Source organism: Pieris napi, chromosome 12, assembly GCF_905475465.1.
Source record: "Pieris napi chromosome 12, ilPieNapi1.2, whole genome shotgun sequence".
Classification (NCBI taxonomy): domain Eukaryota; kingdom Metazoa; phylum Arthropoda; class Insecta; order Lepidoptera; family Pieridae; genus Pieris; species Pieris napi.
Genome location: NC_062245.1, coordinates 4,578,422 through 4,604,794, shown reverse-complemented (window position 1 = coordinate 4,604,794; position 26,373 = coordinate 4,578,422). Strand labels below are relative to the sequence as shown.

General features: G+C 32.4%; 3 protein-coding genes and 1 long non-coding RNA gene across 4 annotated transcripts; 2 read left to right on the top strand and 2 right to left on the bottom strand.

Annotated features, from left to right (window-relative positions):
• Positions 1-1,527: 1,527 nt before the first annotated feature.
• Positions 1,528-2,944, bottom strand: LOC125054680. Its single transcript, XR_007117738.1, has 2 exons — positions 2,520-2,944; positions 1,528-2,356 (listed from the first exon to the last, which is right to left on the bottom strand). It is a non-coding gene; the product is annotated as an uncharacterized LOC125054680 (long non-coding RNA).
• A 6,650-nt stretch (positions 2,945-9,594) lies between these two features.
• LOC125054924 lies at positions 9,595-11,111 on the top strand. The gene is made up of 3 exons (XM_047657075.1): positions 9,595-9,852; positions 10,033-10,285; positions 10,678-11,111. The coding sequence occupies exons 1-3, from the start codon at positions 9,721-9,723 to the stop codon at positions 11,022-11,024; spliced, it is 732 nt and encodes a 243-aa protein (XP_047513031.1). The 5' UTR covers positions 9,595-9,720; the 3' UTR covers positions 11,025-11,111.
• A 212-nt stretch (positions 11,112-11,323) lies between these two features.
• On the top strand, positions 11,324-14,452 carry LOC125054922. Its single transcript, XM_047657074.1, has 3 exons — positions 11,324-11,536; positions 12,100-12,355; positions 13,609-14,452. The coding sequence occupies exons 1-3, from the start codon at positions 11,399-11,401 to the stop codon at positions 13,962-13,964; spliced, it is 750 nt and encodes a 249-aa protein (XP_047513030.1). The 5' UTR covers positions 11,324-11,398; the 3' UTR covers positions 13,965-14,452.
• An 8,711-nt stretch (positions 14,453-23,163) lies between these two features.
• Positions 23,164-24,730, bottom strand: LOC125054943. The gene is made up of 3 exons (XM_047657093.1): positions 24,542-24,730; positions 23,926-24,181; positions 23,164-23,643 (listed from the first exon to the last, which is right to left on the bottom strand). Exons 1-3 carry the CDS (start codon positions 24,665-24,667, stop codon positions 23,276-23,278), a joined length of 750 nt encoding a protein of 249 aa, XP_047513049.1. The 5' UTR covers positions 24,668-24,730; the 3' UTR covers positions 23,164-23,275.
• Between the last annotated feature and the right edge of the window lie 1,643 nt (positions 24,731-26,373).

The following is a 26,373-nucleotide window of genomic DNA, read 5'->3' as shown; positions in this document are numbered from 1 at the left end:
TATTTCACTGAAAATCTTTGATGTCTTAATTGTTATATTAAATTTTAGAAATAAGTATAGCCTATGTTACACATAGATCATGAAACATTCTAATGGTGAATTTTCGAAACACAAATCGGTATTCTCTATATAATATTATTATAAGATAAAAGTAATCTTGCAAGTGAAGTTCAATGATATCATGTCATGTAAAGGTCGATTTACATCAAACGAACATAGAGCTAGAGCTAGAACAAGAGCATTCTTTCGTAATCTTTTAGTGTAAACGAAAGCTAGAGGTATCGATTTACATCAAGCGAACATAGAGCTAGAGCTAGAACAAGAGCATTCTTTCGTAATCTTTTAGTGTAAACAAAAGCTAGATCGAATGTTCTTTGCTCATTCGTGTCAATTCTGTGGTTAGTATTGGTACTTGGTAGTGCTTCGTTATGTCTGACTCTGACAGCGATATCATTATTGCAAGTGCTGCATTTATTATTTTGTCGCGAAAACTCAAAAATAAAAGAAGGAAGAGACGTTGGTGGGTTACAAATTTAATGCATCGAAGGACACTGGATAATGTAGGTGAAACAATGACGGATATGCGAAAACAAGAAGAAAGTGGACAATTCCAAAACTTTTGTAGAATGTATTACATAATTTAATCGATAAGATACGTAAACAATCGCTAGAACACAAGAACGCTTTGAAAAGACCGCTCAGTGGCGCGAGCACGTCCGAACACGCTAGAACGCTCTAAGCAACTGTTCGCGCGCTCTTGCGCCGTTTACATCAAGCGAACGAGTATTCTTAGGGTGAGATCTATAGTCCGCACTTGGACTTTACTCTGACTTAACTATCGAGCTAAGACACAGTCGGTATTTATAGAGCAAACTGCGAATCCCTCCCTAGTGTTGGCTTAGCTTAATCTCAAGTCCACGAAATCGACGACTTACCAAAAACTTTGACTATAAGCCTAACAAAAATAATGGCCTAAAATTTGCTCTACCATCATATCTTTTACTGGACTTTTTATTTTTGTCGGTTTTTAATGAACGGTGTTGCCATTTGGTATCAGAGTTCCATAGACTTTGGGAAAAATAGAATTTGAATTCAAAGAAATTTTAAATGATCTTGATAAATACCTATGAAATGCATGAAATAAAATAATTATACATTATTATGGTATCTATTGTTGTTTATTTACATTATTTATATAAGTGTTCAACCCCATTTTTGAGAGATCTTATAAATAACTGGTGTGATATCGTATCTGTCACCTGGCAGCCCTGGCATATTATAGTGACAACGAAATTCAAACTATAACCTAACCGATGACTCTCGCTTCACATCTGTTATTTTCGTTTCCCTGAATCTTCTACCATTTATTACCTGACTACCCTAAAAAATTTGAGATAGGAGTGGAACATATAAAATTAAAAAATCTGTTAGAAATAGAATTTCTTCAACAAAAATATAAATTAGTATTAGAAATATGTATTACACTCAAAAAAAGAATCAGAAAATAAATGTTTAAAATGAAACAAGTTTTGTTTTGATATTCTTTATTACCGAACAAATTACCTAGTTAAATTGTGCAATCACAGATTGCCGGAATGCTAGACCTGTAGGAGATCTTTCATTGTTTCTGTGTTACTCAACTTCTGCTGTCAGCAAGATCACCATCATCATAAGCATAGGGGATGCTTATGACTCTATATACCTATATTATGCAATACAGCACAAGCTATAATTATATATAACTAGTATATTTTGTCAATTTTGACTGTAGTCCTAGCTGTAAACATGGAAATTTCCTTTTCTACACTCCGAAAACCCTTTCAACAATATGCCTAGTTCTTATTTGAGAATAATTATAATTATTGTCAGCTCTTGTCGTTGGATATAAAAGTGTTGTTAACATGAAGTTAAGTGCCGGATAACCGCTGTCACCTACTAAAACTCCTTCTAGTTCACCATTTAGCAGCCTTGCATACGCCTGGCAGTTTCTAAATATCCTGCTGTCGTGTGAACTGCCAGGCCACCTGGTCACTATATCAAATATTTCCATATCAGGCCCTATTATTGCTTGCACATTTACAGAAAATTACCCTTTTTTATTTCTGTATGCTTCAGAGTGAGCGATACCTTTGGGTCTATTAATTTTTATATGGGTGCAGTCAATAGCTCTGATTATACTGTTTAGGTCATGGTGAGTATTAGATCTTATTAATTCTTCAAACTTCCTTTTGGCTGTGTTCATATTTCTTGGAAAATTTACAAATCTAGGAAGTAATTTACTCAACTCTGCAGAGACTTTATTTATAATTAAACAGACTGTAGATTGGCTTATTCTGTTCAGATCACCACACACCATCTGTAATGTCAATGAATTATTATTAGTTACATATATGTTATGTTTCTGAAAGTCAGAAGACAAATGTCTTCAACATACAATGTATTTAAAATCATTTGAGAATACATAGGTACCTATAATATTCAAATCGAAAAACCATACATATTTATGAACACAATATTACCTGAAAACATCCAGTTGCATTTTTATGCCTTAATGCAAAAAGTATTTGCAATTGCGGTAGGTTTGGCGATCCTCTGTTGTTATAAGGTTGCAAGTTTGTAATGATCAGTGGCAGGATCACATTTAATACCGTGTGTTTCAAAATACGGTTCCTTCTTTTGAATTCATTCTCACCGTACAGGATGGAAGGATTTTGGTTGTATTCGTTCCGAACATATACAACACTTTAGGCAAAATTTTCAATTGTTGATATTTGATACAAGTGCTCTGTTGCTGTTGTCAAAACAATGCGATCCGTTCTACGTAACAAAATTATTGTCATCTTTAAATAATTAATACATTTTCTAAAGGTTACTCGTAAATTTCTAGTTATTGCAATAATAAAATAAATGAATACATAAATAACAATAAATTGAAGATATATGTGTACCGTTTTAGATGTTTAAATATTTGTTATTGTTTACTTTTTTAAAGGATAATAAACAAAGTATTGCATGAACTGAAACATCAATTTGTATTTTGACATTTGCTGTCTTAGCTTGGGCTTAGCTTAATCTAACCGTTAAAATGTCTATAAATACGAAATCATAGTTTAACCTTAGTGTACACTAGGCAAAGTTTTTCGTAAGGTAAGTCTGAGCAAAGTCCAAGTGCGGACTATAGATCTCACCCTTAGAATATTCTATAGAATCTTTGCGAACGCACTAAGAACAACGAAAGAATGCTCTACGCCTGTTTACACTAGAAGAATTTCATGTAGTGGGGATAGAATGAGCATTCGCTCGTTTGATGTAAATCGACCTTAACAGCTCCACGTAACTAAGAAATAGCCACATCCGTCTATAATTTATCGACCCACAAATACGTGTTGAGGATTGTGACCCTTATTAAGACGATTTAAGATCGTAAATGTCGTGAGGGTGTCGAGGCCTAAGAAATTTGTGTAAGGTTCATTGTAATGTCCGCAAAACGGAACGAAAGTTCGTAACGCCGCACCCAAGATGCGTGGAAGTTGTGACACACTGGGTCAATTTTTTTGAATATTTCTCAACTTAAATAAGTAAAAGTTTACTAACATATAATGTAAAAAAACTTATGATATTTATTAAGAATAAAAGGCTGGGAGGCGCGCGTTTTAAGTAAGTTCCTCCCTTTGCCCTTAAACTCTGCACAGCCCAAGGGCTTTAGGCCTCTCTTACATGTACTGGAAATCTATATATTTTTAAAGATATTAATACAATTATTTTGATAACATAATAGAGGGTGTGTATCATATTAAGGTGGTGTGGTAATGTGGTGTTAATCATATTAAGCGGGTTTCAGTATAGAAGGTTTCACTGTTATATATATTAGGTAATAGGTCTATGAGCAGCGCTGGCCTAGTGGCTTCAGCGTCGCTGTATGCGGACAAGGCTACGCTGTTACCGTGTCCTGCCCCGGGCGATTGCTGGTGGCGCCGTGGGGTTTTAGTGGGTATGCACAACAGCGAGTCCCACATCACCCTTCCCCACCAGGTCAACCATGCCGCGGGAGGGTATGCGTAACGCATTTCCCCACGAAAAAAAAGAAAAAAAAGTGGCTTCAGAGTGCAACTCTCGTCCCTGAGGTCGAAGGGACCCCGGCTTCACCAATGGCCATTCTGTATAGGTGCCCTATACACGAGTATATATCTAAGACTCGCTCGTACGATGAAGGAAAACATCAGCTGAGTCAAGCACAGAAGGCTATTGACCACAGCTAAATGATCACGAAACAGATACAGAAGTCTGAAGACCTAAAAAGGTCGTAGCAAAACTTTTTTGAAAATATTCCAAACAACTTTTATATACGACATTACAAAAGAAAATATAACAATTTTGTAATAGTCCTTCTAATACTTAGAAGGTTTTATATTTTTACTATGTCAATTTAACTTTAAATTACTCCCTTATCTTAATATTTTTTTAGTTCTCGCGTCACGAGATAATTCATTAAACTTCCTCAGTCCCTTTCACTTTCAAAACATTTCTAATACTTAAAACGCGACAGTTTCACCTAATGTGTATCATAAGTACCGTTGCGTCAAGGTCACAGTTCTCGATGGCCAGTGGCAGTGACTCATCAGCTTTCTCAATACCGCTTCCTAAGGGTGTGGCCCTCTAGATTTATGGTCCCTATTGGGGTCAAGCCGCATACCATGGTGGTATGACGGTGGGATGACCAGTCCTGTCAAAAGGCAATTAGGATCACGTCGGTCAACTTTCAGTAGATAATGAAGCGGCTTGATTTAGATGGGATGAATTTGCTACTCCGGTGGTCTCTTGGATTTAATTAAAATATGTATTATCTGTTAAGTTACAAGTACTAAGGATAACTTTTAAATATTACTAAATACAGTACTAGTAATATATTTTTGACGTAAGCTGTAGGTACAAATATTTATGTACTATAAGCAAGAGATATGCGATTTTTACTATGCAGAAAAACCTTTAATTATTATATAACCTGGTCGGAATGGCTAAAAATAGAATAAACATATATTTTCCTTGACTTCTTCAAGTTCATAGCCAAGTCGGCCGTGAATCATTATAAAACGATTAAGTAATTGAAGTCAAGTCTGAATTGTTACATCAGTTACGTGCATTCAGTGAAAGTGGTGTAGAATTCGCAGGCGAAACGGGGTCATTTGAATTAGCTATAGAATTTTGAGTATAGTCCTGCTATGTAACATTTATTTAGTTAAAACAAAACATGTTAGGCATATAAATGAATAGTAGCAATAGGATTATACATGGCAACATTTGTCCGATGGAAAGCTGATGACCAGTTACCACAGGACTTATGTAGTCCTATTATAGGCACCAGCCTCTTACAAAGATTGTCTATACCTGCAGCATGTAAACCCATACAATGCTATATTGTAAAGCCAAATAAACTTTATTATTATTATTATGTTTGGTAACCTTTGAGCTTAGCCCAGGATGGATTCATAATTTTTTAATTTATTTATTTATTTACACTTCGTTGCAAATAAAAGAAACACAATACATAAAAATTATAAGGGATGCAACGGGCGGCCTTATCGCTAACAAGCGATCTCTTCCAGGCAACCCCAGTTAAAGAGAAAAACTAAAAAAAAAATAAGAATTAAGAATTATACAAGTCACGATTGATCAGGATAGGATAAGGTTGAGAAATGATTATACAGAAGAGTTTTAAAACATGACAGAGAGGTAGCCAATCGTACGGAGTCGGGCAGCCTATTCCACAACTTAATAGCGGAGATCGTAAATGAATTGCCAAAGAAGGATGAAGTGTGGGATGGAATGTCCAATAAACATCTATTAGAAGAGCGTAACATATAGTTAGAAGGACCTAAGAATTTGAAGTGATTTTTGAGATAAGATAAGAGATAATCCTGGTCATCGCCTTCTCTTGACCATTTCTCGCTTACCACGATTGCTGAAAAGCGCTTAAAATATCTAGTTTTGTAATATTAATTTATTAATATTATACTACTTTTGTGTTTGTATCCATTCAAAGATTCTTGTTTAACTATTTAAATATATTGTAATGTCTACAGTTTAGTAAACCTAAGATAATGACCACTACCATTTATATATTTTCCAGTGAAATAAAAATAGATGATTTATTTAAAACTAATAATTAATTAAGATATGTGTGAGCACATTTGTTTGTATTGTACACGATGTCATATTAATGTCCCGTTACGTAATTGGGGACAATGGGACTAACAGTGTTGATCAGTTTTCCTAACTATCCCTAAGTTTGCGTTGTCGGAATTCAAGATTAGGTTGTACGCCATGATTATGTAATATAATTTGACTTAAAACTACTCGTAGACTAATGAATGTTGCATCTCTTTGATCTAAACGATAAACAATAAAAAATAATATACGATAAAGTAAATTATGTAGAAAAGTTCAAAAAATAATTCTGTTATGGTCAGAAATGTTTCGCTATGTTCTATACGTTTTAAATCCTCATGAAGAATGTTGCCTAGTCGATTCAACGTTCAATGCCTGGCTGCGCACACAAATAATCACTTAACCTTAAAGGTCTGGACTACAGATTTCTGTAACTGTTAAGTGATCATTTGTTTTTACTAATCGCCACTGGTTTTTGAAGTAATACTTCTTTAGGCGCGTTATGAAAAATTTATGAGAGTGAAATTTTGCGATGTGCGTGTACCGTGACACAAAATTAACAGAATGAAGTTGCCCACGGAAGATGCTACGGCATTGGACATAAATAATTCGAATAATAATTTAATTTTAATTTATTTAATTTTTCAAATGTAAACTGAACTTTATTGACTTTAATGACTCCTTTTCCAGTCTTTGATTATTTAATTGTAATTAATTATTTGCATGCAATCAAAACCTATTTTTAATAATGCCAAAGAAGTATAACTTCTTACGCGTGTACATATTGCCCTAATCAGAAATATTTTACAGCACACATTGGAGTACATAGAACTAAACGTTGTCACTGCTATACCGCTTAAATAAATGAAAGTGAAAAGACAAGATTCTCTCCGATAATCGAATTTCTGTACCTGTGTCACACTTGACATTTCACTGGTAAAAGGTCACCAGAGAAATTTTTTATTCACATACCGCTATGTTATGTACATAATATATTTTTTTTTAATGAAACACATTACAATTTTAATGACGAGTATATTGAAATTGATAGTTTTCTAGGTTACTGCAACAGATCAATGTATGAGAATGTATTAATGTTACGATATTATGGTAAAGACCAAAATTCTAATCAGTAGTCGAGTATATACTATATAGTGCCCCTTGTATTGAATAGTGTCCATACAGTAGTAAATTATTATAAATAGATAAGGAAGTAATTGTTATGTTTTATAAATTGCCAGGACCAAACAGAAAAGTGCAGTTTCAAAATTTCAGGGAACAAATATTGAGACGTAGAACTGCGTTTTTAATGTTCGCGAAAAAACGGGCAGAAAGTAGGCACATTATCTATTATGCCTGCTGGAACAAATTCTGTTCTGCACGATTTCACTTACGATAGCTTCCTAATCTTGCATACAATAAGGTGTACCTAAAGGGTCTTTTTGAATCATATTTTTAAAAGGTTTAATGATGGCTCTGTGGGCTTCGTTGGCTTAAAGAACATATCCCGAAGGTCTTGCGCTTCTACGGATTTATTTATGAGACAGAAACTCAAGATCAAGTGATCACTACAGTAAATAAAACTTTGGGGGTGATGAATGAATGACTATCCCTCTGTTGAGATCAAAATCACAATATATTAACTATTGTAATAAGTATGGATGTACTTAGTATGTGTGTGTTAAAATTTAGTTATTCATCACTTTTATTCACATTTGTAGTATATAATGTTAATTAACACAACTTTCTTTCGACAATTTACGCAATCTAAATTTTTATGGGTTTCCTATCGATAATTTTTATGGTATATTTTGGTTATATAATGTCGATTGGTAAAAGTAGTTTTAATAGTATCTAATTGAAAGAAATTACTAAAATATATAACAAAAACGGAAGTAGACGGAACTACTAAAGGATATCCTTGTTTTTTATTAACATCTGCCTATAACGCAGTAGTAGTTAGTAGTAGCTGGATGTCTTGGAATAGATTCCCAGAAATTTTACAAAGATATGTAGGCGATAGGAAGTTCACCGGGTCATCTAGACTATAAAAGCAACAAATACACGTAATGGATTTTATAACGAACTTACATTTATCAAAAAAGATATCAATGCTATATCACTCAGAATAAAAGTAACTTTAAAACATGATGACTACAATGAAACTTAAACTACAAAGTTTACAAGTTACAAAGCAAAGCTTACTTCAAAAACTGATGGAATAGTTATAATTTTTGTGTTTATAATATTATTTCTTAAGATTCAACACTTTTCTTTCACTCGGCGACGATTGCTCCAGTTGTCTGTTAGCAAAGTTTTTTAAGTGTTATTGTGTAAGAACTAGATATATTGTCTAGTCTACCTGAGATTGTCTAGTAATTTTAACTATGAAATTTTCACACACGTAAAAAATACATAAGTCATTTCTTTGAAATGGACAGTGCTACGCAGAAAGTTATTTTCTAACCATAAAACTGACTTTACCGGTTTAACTTTGGTCAAACGTGACCCAAAAATTGATTAATAAATAGCTACATATAAAATAAGGTGTTGTTTATTCAAAACAGTGCAAGTTAAACTAAAATCTAATGCAATATTTTTTTTATATTTTCCTTTTTTACATTATTCTTTGAACATACACTTGGATAGCTCTGTGACTTAGATCAACAAATCACTTCATTTGTTACTTTTTTATAAACTTATTTAACACATAATAGATAAAAGTGATATAGGTGCATTATTTGTCTCTTAACTTAATGATTTTGTTTCAATTATCATAAGTTTATTTTTACATATATTGAGATTTAGAGATTCATCGTGAATTGGAGACATAGGTATTAACGTGGAAGTATTATCAGAAACTTACTAAAAACCACCATTACTTCTTTAAGAACATATAATATACTCGTAGTAGTTAAGTATTACATTAAAATTAAAATAATTTTCGCTTAAATAATGTAATAGGTTTTGGTTTTAGAATTGGGAAATTAGTTTATTCCGCATAGCTTAACAAGAAATTTAGGACTTGTTTAGAATTTAAATTTAATCGTCATTTTGATTCGTGTAGTCAATATAAAATAGACAAAACCCTATTGATTAAATAAAGTGTTACATCGGTATGGATTACGCGGAGATGACAATCTTGACAGTACGTTAAGACGCGACGTCTTTGTTGTTAACACATACTCTTACTTTCGCCACTGTTACATAGGCACTAAGTGCTATTATTGATTGAATCCATCTATGGTGTTTAGTATGTGGGTACGAAAATTCAAACAATCACACTTTTTCTTTCGTTTCATTTGCACCGAGAGCCAGTATTTATTTGACTGTGAACAAACTTCGCTTTCTAACTAATATTTATTTTTCTACTTATCCTTACGTATGACGCTTCATCAGTTAGCATATGTTGTCACACAGTACGCACATATTTTACGTCATTCTTAGAAAAATTTAGTGGGGGAACAAAGGATAAAATCCATGACAGTTTTGGGATGATATCATAAGTCATCCAACATTGAAACTTGTGTGTGCTTCGGTGGATATCATAGAAAAATGTGGAAGTTAATAGCATGTGTTGCCTTATTGGCTTTAGTGAAGAGTAGTCCAGTAGAATATGGAATTGGTGAAAATATCGTTGGTGCTGTTTCGGAATGTGTAGACAACGACACATCATTGTGTTTGAAGGTGAATAGTGATTTGTGTTTGTGCTAGTGTTTAAAAGCTTTACGCGCTTTTGATGTCGAGTCGCGTACATTCAAATACCGCTTATTGAGAATCTATTACATGTAAAATAAAATCAAAATTAGTTATTACAACCGTTTATTTGATAGTATTAGCAAAAATTAATAGTTTTTCCATTTGCAGGAAAAGGCGTTGAAAGTTACTGAAAAATTAGCTATAACGAAAGATGTGAGCATCATCGATGGATTGACCTTGGTCAACACAGGATCAGCAAGATCAGCTAGAAGCTACGAACAGTTGTCTGCCGATCCCAAAGAGAGGGAATCTCAACTGGAAGAGAGAATTGTAAACAATGTTGGTGACTTTTTGGACAACCACGTACTGCAGTTGCGATTGTCTGACGATTCTGAAGAATCACGAGGATTGGATGAGGAAGGTAAACATCAAAAACCTTTTATAATATCTCTAAACCCTCAAATAGTAGCAGAGCTTGATGAAAATGTCTAAAGCAACTCTATATAGAATGTAACAATTATTACATATTTTCAAAAAAATATTAAATATTTTCTATGAAATCATAAAATAATATTTTTCATATAAAACTCTATTGTTGTTTACTTGTTAAAAGTATAAATATATAATAGAAATTAAAACAATGTGGAATAATACTTTCTAGTTCATCATGTTTATTCGTTTATGTATTGTGTGTAAACCTATGAAAAGCTTGAAGGTAGAAAGTCTCGAGAAAAATATATTTTTACGACGGAAAGCATAGTAGGTATTTATATCATCAACAGGACTTTTATAATATATTTTATAATTTTCTAGGCCGTGGAAAGAAGAAGAACAAGAAGAAGCTCAAGCAGCTGTTGCCAATTCTTCTCCTCTTGAAACTGAAGATGGCTGCTCTTATTCCTCTCTTCCTTGGTATCATTGCATTTGTCGCGGTCAAAGCTGTGTTCCTTGGAAAAATCGCATTCGCCGTACAAGCTGTTTCCCTTATCCGACGACTTTTATCCAAAAACAACCAATCCTCTGGAAACGCCATCTCATATGCTCCAGCTCATGCTGAGGAGCATCCGGGCTACTCTTACGAACCAGCTGCATCTGGCGGCTGGAGCAGGAAGGTCAACGATGCCCAAAGCATGGCATACGCCGGTCAATTAACAAACTAGATTGTAATTGTGTGAATGTGTGTCTGTATTTATTGCGTGTTGTATGAGTACCTCAAATTTAGTTATTATAATAAATTATTTACTTTATTAAATTATTTCATTTGTATCCTTTATAAAAATAATAGTAAAAAAAAGAATAAAACTGTCGCACTAATGTATAACACCGTTAAAGAATAGTAGTATAATAAATATGTGGTATAAACTATGTCACTCACGATGGCATAACCTCTTCTCATATGGCATCAATTATTATAAAATGTTAATGTCGAAACTGAGAAGTGGGGACCATTTAGATAAAAAACTGTTACCAATCAAGCTGTTCACAGTCGTTTTCGTTTCGCTTAAGGACGTGGACTTGAAAGATAAAAGCAAAAATGAAGTCCATTCTCATTTTGTCGTGTGTTATAGCAACAGTGTATTCTGGGCCCATCGCCCAAGAAGACTCGGTTCTTAAATTAGTCACCAGCAACTTTGTGAATTGTATGAATAGTGATTTAAATTTGTGCTTGAAGGTAAAGTGTTGTGATGGATTACTATAGTGTTTAGTGCGTGTTAATAACGTATACAAATGGATTGCACAGGGTTGTTTTCTTGGGCATGTGCTTTGACAGATTCAGTAGAATTTATAGTATTAACATTTTTGCACGTTTATAACACGGATTGATAAATACTCGAAAAATCAATTTAAAACTTACAAAATATATCATAAATATATTCAACAATAAATAATAAATTTTATATTCAAAAAAGGAAATAATTTCAATAAAATAATTTTATTTAAATATTTAAAGTTTTACGAAAATTACAAATTTAATTTAACAACATAAAATATTTTGTGCTTTTGTTGACAACTTAATACAAAAATTAATTATTACTTACTAAATTTAATTAAAATATTTGAAATTTCTCAAGAACTTTCGCAAATAATATATTTTTGTACAAAAGCTCCAATCCTTTGCGCATCACAAATAAAGCATACATCTTGGACTTAAAAGCCCAATTGAACTCTACTAAAACAAACTTGTCTTTATTTTTGACATCAAACTTATATTAACTAATAATATTATATTTACAGGAACATGCACTTAAAGCCACTGAACGTCTCGGCTCAGTTCGTAAGCTGAACATCATCGAAGGTCTTACCATTTACAACAATGGCCCACGGGAATCTAGAAGCTTCGAAGCTTTATCCTCAGAACCCGAAGAAAGAAACAAGCAACTGACTGAAAGACTATGGGAGAGTACCACGGATCTGTTGCAGAAGAGCGATTTGGAAGTCAGCTTTGCTGGTGGTGATGATGAAGAGGAAGAATCTCGGTCTATTGACGATGGTAAGTAATATTTGGAATATAATATTGATAATTGATAGAGGTTCTTCAAACGTTTTAAAGCCTTAAATTAATTTCAATTAAGCGCATTTCAGTGACTATCATAATACACTATTTTGGTATATTAAAGATTTAAAAATAATTAATTATATTAAATATCACTGAAATAAAAAAATAAGCAAAATAAAACCGAATTTGTAACGAAACTTGCAATTAAGTGATGCTACAAATGCTATTTAGTTATTTCAAGCAACGAATTAAATTATATCAAGAGAAATCTCTCTTAAAATTAAACATAATATTCCCTCAAACTGTATGAGCTGCAATTTCATTTAATTAAGAATGTTATAATTATCTATAAAACGAATCAAAATATGTAAATTACATTAAAATAAGAGAAATTTTGTCCCGTTATATGTTACGTAATACCTACAAGGTTTAAACTGTGCCACCGATACTGGTTTTTCGTTTAAGAAATTTCACCGGATTCTTCTTAAAATCTTTTAAAACGTAAAAGTGGCGTGTATAACATATCGTTTAATATAAAATTATTCTTAAAGAACTGTTATTTGGCTTTCTTGAATATGTTTTTAAAACATTTTCAACTACATCCACATACATTAATCCATTTTTTTTCATTTTATATATAACAACGTTTGTTAAAAAATATTTAGATAAAAGTCTTTAATGGACCGACGAACAAAGAATCTTAATTGAATTGTTTGTATAGCTTTAAGCTAATCTTTAAAAAACTGCCTCCTGTGCTTATCACTCAAGATAATTCAAATCAAGATCAAGGTTAATTCTAAAAGAACTTCAATAGTACAATGCGATTACAAATTTAATCTCTACTTAAAACAAGAAACTTACATTTGATTAGTAGTTTACAAGTCAATTAAAGGCATTGTTCTTTAACTGGAACTATGTTAGTAAAGCTAAGATTTTCACCATTCTTTTTATTTTTCCTTCTCACGCAATATGTGTCAAGACAGATTCAATTAAGATAAGATGAAAAGATAATATAGAAATTAATCATGTTTCTTCAGTGGCTAAGTAACTGAGACGATCAGAACAAAATATGAGATATATTAGGCACTTATACCTAACATAATAGGCACTTATACTTAACATAATAGGCACTTATACTAAACGACATTTACATAGTTCAATACAAAAAAAAATGGATTATCTGTCTTAATCTATTCTTACAACGGTTTTGCGTGGAACTCGTAATAATGTTCTTATTCATTTTGTAGCTGTTGAAGAAAGCCGTGGAAAGAAGAAGAAGCAGCTCAAGAAGAAGTTGAAACTCCTCATTCCCCTCGCTATCCTCGCTAAAGTGAAAGCTGTAGCCCTCGTCGTCATCGCTCTCCTGGTAATCGCCGCATCACTCTTCAAGCTGGCCGTTCTCGCCAAGATCGCCTTCATTGCCAAGGTCATTGCAATCATTAAAGCCTTGATCGCAAAGAAGCACGCGCAAGAAGAACACACCTGGGTGTCTCATGAGGAGCACCCTCAAATTTCCCACGGAGGTTGGGGCGAGCAAGGTGGTGGTTGGTCGCGCTCGAGGACGGAAGCCAACAACTTGGCCTATTCCGCCTATCAACAGTAAACCAAATAATTAGGTTGTGTGAATGTTAATTTATTAGTATGTGTGTGATGGCGATTCTTGTTTATAATTCATGTCTTTTTTTAGTTTACATGATTGTTTATGTGATATTATCTGTATGTATTCTACGTATATTATATTTACTATATCGTATTTTAAATATTACCATTACTTTATGTATATAACAGTATATATTTATTGTATAAATACTTCTTATATATGTACTATCTATCATTGACTCTATAGTTATGTATATTTATGTAGTCTATGTAAACCTTATATACGTATTTATAATAATAACTTTTATAGTATTCATATATATGTATATATTAATTTCACGGTCTTGATCTCTTGTTTTTTGTTTTTTGTTATTTATATATTTGTCTATTAACAGTATTTTGCTGAGCCAGTATCGTGTATCACGAGTTTGAATGTGAATTATTTATTGTTTGTATTTCAACAATAGTCATAAATAAAATTTATCTGCATTATTTATTTCTTTTATTCTATCTCTAAGTTTTATGAATTAAACCCTTAAAAATTATAAAAATTTAGTAAGCTATAATTAGTCTCGCTTATGCGAAAGGCAAAGTGAAATTGTCTTTGAGTATTTTAAGATAAATTAAAACACCGTTTTCGTCCTTTCACAACTACTTATGAAGACAAACTAAATAGTTTATATCGTGTATTAAAACCTAAACATATCAATCAAATATACAGTATTTAGAATTTGTCTTAACCTACATAGTAATAATAAAAGTAATACAAAATTAATAAAAAGAAAATTAAAACAAATTTGAGAAAGTTTGGTCCCTGTGTACTTTTAACGCTAGCACCTCACTGTATTGCGATACTTATTCGTTGAGCGAGGAAAGCACCAGCTCGGGGTCACCGGTACTATCTACCAGGCGCCAACTTAAATCTTTAATTAGCGTCTGTGCACTTGAACCCCACGGCCTAAGAGTCTGTACTCCAAACGCACAAAATCGAAGTTGGAGGAAAGACTTTTATTTGAGCCGTTTATTATTTTCCGCCTGATCTGCGGCCGCCCCAGCTTTTTTGATTGTCCGAGGGAGGTGAGACCGGGCTAACGTGTCCACACAAGTAGAACCCCATACCAAAACCCTTCCCATTTTCCAAGGGATCAAAGACATCCCATCCCATCCGGCCGCTCACTCTAAATTAATAAAAAAAAAATCTCGACTTGGTGTCTTAATTCGTTTGCCAATAAATATAATAACAGCGTTGACCTCAAACAAGATAAATTTTTGTGTCGAAAGCATTCACTTAGACCCAAAAATCAACAACAGGTTTCAGGCACGGAAGGTAAATTATATACCTACTAACAAAAGAAAAATACTTACAGTATCCGACAATCTCAGGCCAAGTAACATGCAAATATAATTGTTTAAAAGCACTGAGTCGACTCTCTTGAGTCGATATAATATGTCATTACTATAAAGATAAATATTTAAATGAATATCTTGTAATTAGTGCCCTACAGAAAACATTTATAACTGATTTGTTGGTTACAACAGCTACTAAAATTATAACGGAACCCTATTATTATATATTCCGATATACGCAACAATATACCATTATATAACTTATTAGGCAACGGGCGGTCTTATCGCTAACAAGCGATTTCTTCCAGGCAACCCTAAAATGGATCAATAGAAAACAAAGAAACACCTACAGAGGGTAAAGTACAAGATGCATAATTAAATAACAAAAAGATACTAAAAATAACATGCAACTATAACTAAAATTAAATAAAATAAAATCTAAAGAAAAGGTATAAATAATAGTATGTATAAACAGTCATGTAAAAGCTCGGAGTGATATTGATTAAAATACTATATCATTTTCTTAGTTATGCTCCGTTTTTCGTAATTTAATACTGTTGTTATAGTGGACCGTTAAACAATACTTTTTTTTAATTTAAACGATAATACTACAAATAAAAGGCGAAATTATACAGCGAAATCAAAATCGCAACATTTTAATATATTCTTATCAAAACAGCAATTAGCAATTAGTGTTCCTGACCACTATTGCTGAGAAGCAGTCCAAACGTCAATAATGTAGAAAATTCGCGTTTGTGTTCCTTAAAGAAGTTTTATAAAACGTTTATACAATAATGTTCAGCTGATATTAGTTAATTCCACCGCCTGAACGCACCATAGTATAATTTTCGTTGCGTTTCGACTGCGTGCGTAGCATTTCAAATAATTTTACGCACAACAAAAAGTTCAGAAAGGTTTCTTTATTTATACTTAACACGTGATGTTACATTAAATAATAGCATACACTGTATGAGTTTAAATGGTTTAGAAAAGTTAACAAATTTTGACAAGTTGTCATAAAAATATTTTAAAATGCCTCGTGGCACAATAATTAAACTTTTTGATATTTAAACCTTGACATTGTTGAATTCTTTTACAGACTTATACGTAATTCCTTGGTTCGATTCCCGATAAAGGCTCATATAACTTGAAATATAATATTGCATAAGGCTATGCAAAAATGTCTGCCCCATGCCTCTTCCTACGTACGTATCCTACTGGATACTCAACACGTTTTCTTTTTAGATTTTATTTTACGTATTGGTGCCTTACAATATTCTTGCCGCAATACTTTGTTTCACGAGCAACAGCTTTCTCCTACCATTCACTTCAAGGCTAAGATCAAGACATCTGTTAAAATTGCAACGCTTTATTTTAAGGCGATATATTTTGTTTACATTTTTGTTTATAAGTTCTTCTGGGATCACACTCCTAAACAGCTGCAAACAAAACAATTTATAGTAAGGTAACATAATGTAAGTCTATAAAATACCGAAATAATATTTTGCGTCCCACACCGTGTTGACGTTGTTTCTTAACATTAAGCGAAAAATACAAAATAACAAGTTAGAAAAAGTTAATAAAATACGGTAATCTAAATATATATTTTACAACGGTCCATAATTATATTTATAGGAAAATAAAACTATTTAAAAACAAGTTTGTTGTCCCTGACATTGATCATAACCTCACTAGCAATGAACGTGTTGCAAGATGCAATACTACGCAATGTTAGTTCAACAATTATTGTATAGATGGCGCAATTTTCAAGAATAATTTTTTTTTCATAAACTGTATTATGATGTATGTATAATATATTCATTCTTACATACTAGATCTTAAATTTCTCATAATTGATTGGTCCACATCACTCGAAAGTAAAGTAAATAACCAACTGTACGTTCTAAATAATCTGTGACTTAAATTTAAGTTTTATTTTCTATCAAAATCTTTATATGTTGAAATAAATAAATACAATGGCCAAACTCAACAACAAGAAAAACAAGTAACGGCATTTACAATACCTGAACTTGAACTGTTGCGGTTATATAAACGACCTTTGTAAACGCTGCGTGCGCTAGCTCATACAACAATATTATGTAAAATAACTTAACAGGATTTGTTTCTTTACATTTATGAATAGAGATACTATAACAGTAGGTATATTACTAGACTAGGAAATTAAAATTGTCGTCCCTTACTCATTCCCTGGGTTTAAAATCAACAATGTTTTCCAAATTCCTTCTGCCAAAACTAACCTACGAGTTCAGGCACCTCTCGTTCGAATTCTTCACGATTTTAACGGATTGAACACAGCTTATCCGGAGCTGGATATATTCGGTAGTGGGCTGATGCTTTTCTCGATCCTAATTCGCTGATTTGCTGATTATATGTTTTAATTGTATTTTTAAAATTTTAAATTTCTATTTTTTTTTGTTACATTTTAGATCTAAGATTTTGTAAAATAATTAGTAGATTAAGTACTGTGTGTGATGTCGTAATGTTAATAACTAAATAAATAAATAGACTACAACTTTACTACCTTAAGTTTGTCTCTAGATCATACAAGGATGAAAATTGGCACACTAATAATCACTTCTAATGATTGAATGTCTCTTTGCAAATTGTTAACGCAATTAACGATATTTGGTTGCTGTGAATGTTATCGCGGACAGAAATTGCCAAAACAAATATAGTTTAATAATAAGACAGGAATAAATTTATAGGACATTATGGTGTCCTACGTGTTAATGTAATTAATATTTAGTTATATTTAGTCAAAACATAAGTAAATTATTATTTGCAAAAATCTTAATCGGCATAAATTAAATCTTATCGATATACGATTATTCATATTAAAATGTAATCAATATTTTTTTTTTCTTTATGGGTCTGGCACGATTTGTGCATAAGCCAGCGTCATGTATAAGATTTTTATAATTCGCTGTTTTAATTATTTACAGTTTATGAATAATAAAAAACGAAGGAAACTAATCGCGACATAACATAGATGATTGAAAACGCATTAAATTTACAACAAGTAATCAATATTATACGTTTTACAAAGTGTCTTAATGTACACTTCATATACCTTTTACATCGTTCTACAATTGGGTGTGCATATCTATGGTACCTAAAAGTGACAATGACAAGACTATAATCTGTGGCTCACTTATTCAGTAACCTCTATAACACTATGGTTATTGCTCTCACTAACGTGAATCTTATCTCATCCAAACAATGACGATTGATTTATGTTACTTTCCCATACAGGTTAATAACACGAGAAAGTTGTCTATTATTGGATCTTGTGTAATGTCGCCATATAAGTTAAAGCCGTAATCTTTTATGTATGAAAATTAATTTACTTAGTTTGGTATATTGCTTATTTTAAAAACCTATGAAAGGTTGGTAACTTTTTTCGTGGTAACAATTTTGTTATGATGAAGTTTAAAACTTTGAGCACGATTTTAGAAATCATATTTTATTATGACGTAAGGAAACTCACAACTCACTTCTACTCTATAAAATCTCGTGAAAGTAGAAATTTATAAGTGGTGTAATCAAATGATCAGTGTTGTCTTACATTTTCCCTTCAGCTAAATCAAATTTAGTCATGCGTTGTTTTTACATTTAAAATTAAATTATATTTCACATTTTTTGAGAAATGTTGAAATAAGACTGAACTTGAATCACTTTAATGAAACTTTACACGGATTTTAATCAAACAAACCAATTATCATAACACGTGTAATAGTTTTGCACTATGTACTATGGACTATTTTTTATTTCAAAGATATTTTTGACTCTAGCTTTTTACGCAGCTATGCTTTAGATTCTAAGTTTACTTATCTTGTGAAAAACTTCTTCCAATGTGACATCTAGTCATTAATATCGTTTAAGTCCATTTTGATAGTTGACATATGACATCTGACATATAGCATGATGAATTGTTCATTGAGAAATTACAGTTGTTAAACGAACGACCGTCTGTTATAAAAGTTTTGTAACACATATATTTATGAAATAATAATCAAATTAGTAGGTTTCTACAATGGCGTTATCCAAAAATTACATGAAGATCTATATGAAATTCGAAATTCAAAAATCATTTAATCATAAAGGTAACACATTGTACACTTATGACTCGTCAGTAAAGAAATACATATTAATGCTTCTAATTTTACATGTAGAACGGAAGAGAAGAACTGGCAATAAACTCTCCACCACTCTTTTTAATCACCATGTTTTTTTTGACACAACGTTTGTAAGGAGCTGCAACCATTACACCATGACATCTTGAGTAATTAATAATAATAACATAAATTAAAAACAAAGACTTGTCCTCTATCAGCAGGAGGCATGGTGAAATAGGAGCACGCACTTACATTCTCGTGAAGACATACAAATTATTATTTTTTAATTATTATAACCAACCAAGCGTGGATGTCGGTCCAAAAATCAATATGAGCTGAGGAACTATGACCAAGTACTCTGATTATATCTTTCAAAGTTATCGTATGAGAACCGTTCTTGTAAGTAATAAAATCCCAATCTACAGGTGCAAACCACAAAACCGAGCAAGCCGATGAAATTTAATAAATAACTCGCGATAGAAAGCCTTAATGAACGATAAACCAGTTCTGTTTGACCACGTGCTTAAGATTTCTCGACTTTAATCATATACAAACATAAACATACGAAACATAAATAAACTTTGCAGAGAGAGTTTTTTAGGGTCCTCTAAACATTTGTGGATTCCGTATGGGGAAAGTATTTACTGTGTCAAGGAAATCTTAAGCATATTAAAAAAAATCGTTTGAAAAATTATTATGTTGCCTCTATTTTTAGTACAATAGAATTCATTTATTAAAAATATCAACAGATACGGTAAAAGGCCTTATCTGCCAAAAGGCAAACGACGCAAAGGACGACCTCTAATAAGATGGGGGATGACCTTTCCAAAACTGATGGTCCATACTTTTGACGGCTCATTGGTCTAGTGGTTAGTACCCCTGACTGCGAATCCATGGGTCCCGGGTTCGATCCCCGGCTGAGATGAAAATCGATGTGATGAGCATTTGGTGTTGTGTTTAGGTCTTGGGTGTTTAAATATGTATTTATATGTCTATCTATCTATAATATGTATGTATATCCGTTGCCTAGTACCCATAACACAAGCTTAACATGGGACTAGGTCAATTGGTGTGAATTGTCCAATAATAAAAAATAAAAAAAATACTGGCTTCAGGTGCCTTATAATTTGAGGGTTGGATTTAGAATTACGTCGCCCGGAGTTGCGTCTAAGTATTAAACTCCGTCAGCAAAAATCACTTAGAGGTGTTCCAATCAAGGTCCCCGAGACACCTATAGAATCAGTATTATCAAATTCCGGCGACGGATTTCTAAATCTTTACTTAATTTGATATATCTTAAATGTATATATGTAACAATATGTTATTGTTTGTTAAATATTAATTTAAGTGGGAAATAAAAGGCATTTCTTAAAAAAAAATTTAGGTTTTTTTAATTTACACAATGTTTGTAAGGAGCTTCGACTATTACATTTTGTTCCACGTGACATCTTAAGTAATTAATAGTTAATTAATAAAAAACAAAGATTTGTCCTCCATGAGGCATGGTGAAATAAGAACACGCACTTACATTCTCGTGAGAACAACACGCAACATGGGGCAAATAGACAGGATCTAACAGGCTCACATGTTGTTAAGTGAAAACGCCGCCCATGGACACTCTCAATGCTAGAGGGCCCTTCAAGAAAAAGCGTACCGATTGATAAAAATCCACGCACTCAGGAGTCTTCTAGTTCTGAGTGTCCATAGGCGTCAGTATCACCTAGCTTCATGGGAACTTCCTTACTGCTATAAAAATACATTTTACTAAAATTAAGTCGAACAAGCAATTTCTATACTAACACGGTTAGTATAGGGCGAAGGTTAGATTTACGCTTTCGTTTTTATATCCACACATCGCATTCCACTTGGACAGGTTTCTTGTTTGTATGTAACTGGTTCTGTTATTCTGAATGACACGATTTTATGATATATTTTTTATATTCCTTATATATAATTTATGTGTTGTAAATTTAGTTCCGCAAAAAAAATATGTAAATTTACAGTATAGGTATCAAGTTGCACCAAGAATATACTGCAACGTCCATTAATTTGGAGCAAAAAAAATATAATTATATATTAAAGATACACTCAACTATGAAAATTAATGACGATTAGTTTACTGACTACAGGAAGCATACGACAGTAAGCTTTCGATTAAGTAAACGACTCTCATCGAGCTTTCACCTAACCATATATTTCACTATACTAAAATTACCACTACACTGGCTTAGACAGTAGCAAAAAGCTTCAAAGAGACAAAAATATCATGACAAACAACAGTAACATCTCAATTAAAACGCGTTCGATCTAAGTTTAAAACTTGTTTAAGATTCGAAAGTAAAAAAACACCTAATTACATTTCACACGGAAGTAAAGTTTTAGTTTCCGTTCAGTGTTAAGATTACCGAAGCATGGCAACAAAAAAGCGAAATTTTTCTTAATTATGATATATGACTTAGGCTGTGGCAGAGAGTGGGCGTTTTTTAATTATCGTGTAAAATAAGTAGTGGAATTTACACAGCTCATAGTATTCTACTACAGAAAGGCTACCTTTATGTCAACGCATGAAAACAAATGATCAGCTCATGATCCTTTTTTAACACAATGTATAGCGATATCATTTCAGCCATACAATGCGCAGAGGCAATAAGAACTTAGAGAAACTGTTCGTTGGTAACAGAGATGGCAAAGGATCACGTTCACCAACCATATGGACCAATCAAGTAAACGACTCATCGTCCTTAAAACTGTACACTGTAATAAGAGAGGAGCTGGACAGAAATCGGTCGAAAAAGATAGTCCGCTCCAGTCCACCTTGCTGACCACGACGCTTAGACTTGAGCTACCGACGTAGATCTTTGTTGGTTTTTGTACTCTAAATGCATCGTCATGTAAATCAACAAACTGACTTACTGAGACGCCATGTAGCAGCAATTAGACTTTGACCCCTTAGTCTAGAGATACTACTCTAGCATGAGATTGACAAAGTATTAAACGCGTTAAATATTTGTGCGTATTCGTCGCTGAAACATTTTTCATACAACACGACGTGTTCCGTTTCGTTTCGCAGTTAATTGGCGTGAGCCAGTTGCACAAAATAGAATTTTCTATAATATCAAATTAAGCAGAAATATTTCAAACCGAATAAGATTATCATATGCAAAGTAGGATAAGCAGGTACACGTTATGATTAGTGTCTTCAAAGTCTAATAGTAACGTTATGTGAAGTTTCTTTAACGATTGGTCACGATAATTTTATCGATGCATTGAAAGTAGAGCGTCTGATATTCAACATTTCTAGTCTAGGAAGTTCTAAAAACTCCAGCAATTTATTAGTTAAAAGAAATGTGTCGATAATAAAGCACTGAATACCAATAAAGCTTGTTACGATGAAGTATTATTCTTTGACAGTCTAAAATTGTATAATATTGAATAAGTTATATTTTTGTGTTTATATCATAATTAGTATGACGTATAACTTTGTATAAATGAAAGTTGCATCTTACGGTCATTAAACTGTCTAATAAATTATGATAATTTATAGAATAGAAATAAAACTTCTGTCATTCTGTTATCGTTCACTATCCGTTGATAATAGCAAGTTGCTCGTTGTTAGGGTATACACCATATTTAAAAATATTATATCATGTTCCATACATAGAGAAACTGTCATTACCTTTCAATTCCACTTTCTTCATCACTGAGTAAAATGAACAAGCATATATTGAGCAATAATTTATTTTATACGGAATAAGTTAAATAAATAAATTAATAAATAAGTCTTTGTACAACAGAGGTTAGAATCATTTGGTCTAGTTTTAACAATTTCAATTTAGTGAGGTGCGTATGCTGAGTAGGCAAGGTTCTGGCCATCATCGATGTTCTTGCTCCAGTCGGAACCGTAGCTCGAGTAGCCTTGACCATGTCCTCCCAGGTCATGGGCAACGTGCTCAACGTGGACTGGGTGATGGGACTCATGATGATGTGCGTGAGGCACCACTTCATAGGTCGTCTTAGTGTGGTCCTGTTTGAAGCAGTAGGCTACGAAAAGTACTACAGCAAGGACTAATGCTATTTTAGCGGTGGCCAAAGCTTTGATAGCTATCAGCTTGACGATGAAGAGTTTTCCGAGTAAAAGCTTAGCCCCAAGGAGTCCGATGATACCGCCCATTCCGCTGCCTCCTTTTTTCTTACCACGACCTGTATAAGAGAAATATACATTTAATAATATTTATTACAATTATATTCTGAATAAGGGTTTATGTCAAAATAAAATTTTGGAGAATTTTTAATAGATATTTCGCAAATACCAAGTAATACAACATCAATGACAAAGAATGAAATGAAAGATGTTCCATACAATATGGACAGCAACTTTAATTATAAGTGACTTTAGATTCAAGTTATACCAATAACAAAAATATAACACAACTCAGTCTTGGTATTTAAGCTAAGGTAAACGAATATTGTTTTTGAACATACCTTCTTCTAAGGAGCGTTTGAATGATTCTTTATCAGCCTCGTTCATTTTGACCTCAAGGGCGTGAGTTTCAAAAAGGTTGACTACTCCATCTAAAAGCCTATAGTTGACTTCTGTGTCTCTTGCGATAGGGTCAATTGGCAGAGGTTCCAATTGTTTAGCTGACCTCAAAGCAGGTTCCCCCTTTAATACAATTCCATCAACAATTGCAATAGACCGCGAAGCTCTCACGTTGTCCACAATTCTCAGCATTTTTTCCTGTTAAATAAATATATGATTAATATATATATACATGTTCGAAACCTATGTGTTTTAACATCATATTTAATTTATCTATTACGTAAAGTACAAGGTATAAATATTATATGAGATTTATATTAAAACTTGTCCGAATCATATATACATATTATGGATGATTAGACAATTTAATAAAATAAAGAAAGATATGATAAAGTCGTCAAATATACACTACTACAAAGAAATTGATGGATTTTTATATCAGAAAGTCACGTATTCTAAACCACTGTCACAATCAATGGAGCCTAAATAATAACTCAATAACGCGGTCACTATAAACACGTTTCACTAATCACTTTCACTATAATATAAAATATTAACCTTAACACACAGGAAGTAATCGCCCCTGCAGTCCTTGATAAAGTTGATGGCTGTCTCCATTGTATTATCACTTTCATCTCCACTAACTAACGCCACTATGGCAAGAAGTACTAAAGAGAATTTCATTTTTTTTTATCCGGATTAATTTTCTCAAGAGATGTTGAGATATGTTTGGTTCGCTGTCGATGGTCGCATACAGTTTTATTGTACTCCCACCCCACCAAGCGTTATCTATTTTCTTTCCTCTCTAGGTTAAGTTTTTCGATTCAGTTCGGACCCTAATGGGTATGCAAATGAGTTTGCTTTGTACATATTGGTTATTATCAAAAGGCGTGGGTCACTGTTTCGTAAGTTCCGAAATTTTTGTCTAATACTTTCGTTTAAATAAACATTTGAGTACACGGATTGAATATTAATATAATTAATAGCGTGATTAGTTTCGTGTTTTATTATATTCAATTAAGTATTACTTAATATTGAATTAATCGATAATTTTATAAGGAATTGAGGTGTGATATAATTGTGAGTTTTAGTTTTTTTGTTTTTAATTAAGAATTGACTGCTAAATGAATAAATGTCAATAAATGTCATTGTGATTAAAGTATTAAAATTTAAAAGTTTAAAATGTGTCTAAAAATTGTTTGTATAATTGATATAAGTTTCCCGTTGCCTGTCATAGAAAATTAAAGTCTTTGTGGCTTTTTGGTACACAATAGGTAGTTTAATAAAATATTGTTATACTGTGCTATATCATTTAAGATTTTATTTACATTGAGGGTCATTTTGGTTTTTATTCTAATCCAACGAACATATTTATCTCGTGATGTATATTTTTCGGTTTTTAACGACTTCTTTAAATAAGATTAAGCGATATTTAGAATTTGATCATGAAATGGAAGTTTGATACGGGTGGAAGACAAACGAAAAAAGGTCAGCCCTACGGGAAGGGTCGAATTGGTTATTGAAATTCTATTAAAATCTTTTTTTTGTCTATAAAACCAATAATTTAGCGTTATTCTTATTACAGCTTACAGAGTTTTTGATTTGGATCAATAATGCTGACGTTTGGCGAAAATATTATGACTAAAAGAACTCATTGTATCTATCATTGATAAATTTGTAAAAAAATGTATTAAGTAAATCTGATGGGATTTGTACTCCATCTTTGCCAATAAATGTTGCTATTTGGGTAATGTTATGAAATTTAATCCGTTTTTGTTTCTTCAGTTAGTTTCTGGAGAGCATAAGCAATGTACGCCATTGTATGCGCAAGTCATGTATAGTTAAAGTGCATTATCATTATTCGTGATTAGCCTTTCTCGGTTTAAAATTTTTACACTTTCTTGTTTAATCAATTAACGCTCTGGCGAATATGTTATGAAACTTTTATATATTTACTTTATTTACACTTTTCTGCGAAAGTATTAAATAATAATATTTTCAAAAAAACAGAACAATTAATTGGCACTTTTCACACTAAATTCTTTTTCGTTAATATTTTGTTTTGTTAGGGTTGCCTGAAACAAATCGTTTGTTAGCTATCAGGGCACTCGTTGCCATGTAACCTGTTTTTGTATATTCATGTTTAAGGTAACGAAGTGTAAATAAATAAATGGTGTCTCGGATGTAATTGGAATACTATACGATGTATTTTCTATACCAATAAGTTACAAATAAATAAATATTTTAAATCTTTATATATATATCAGATTGTTTTATCTCATTTATTTATTTTTAAATTTTAATATGAGGAATAAGGATACAATATACATTTCTATTTGAGGCTTTCGTACGTTTAAAATTAGGGGGTTAATGTATATTTTAAATGTATC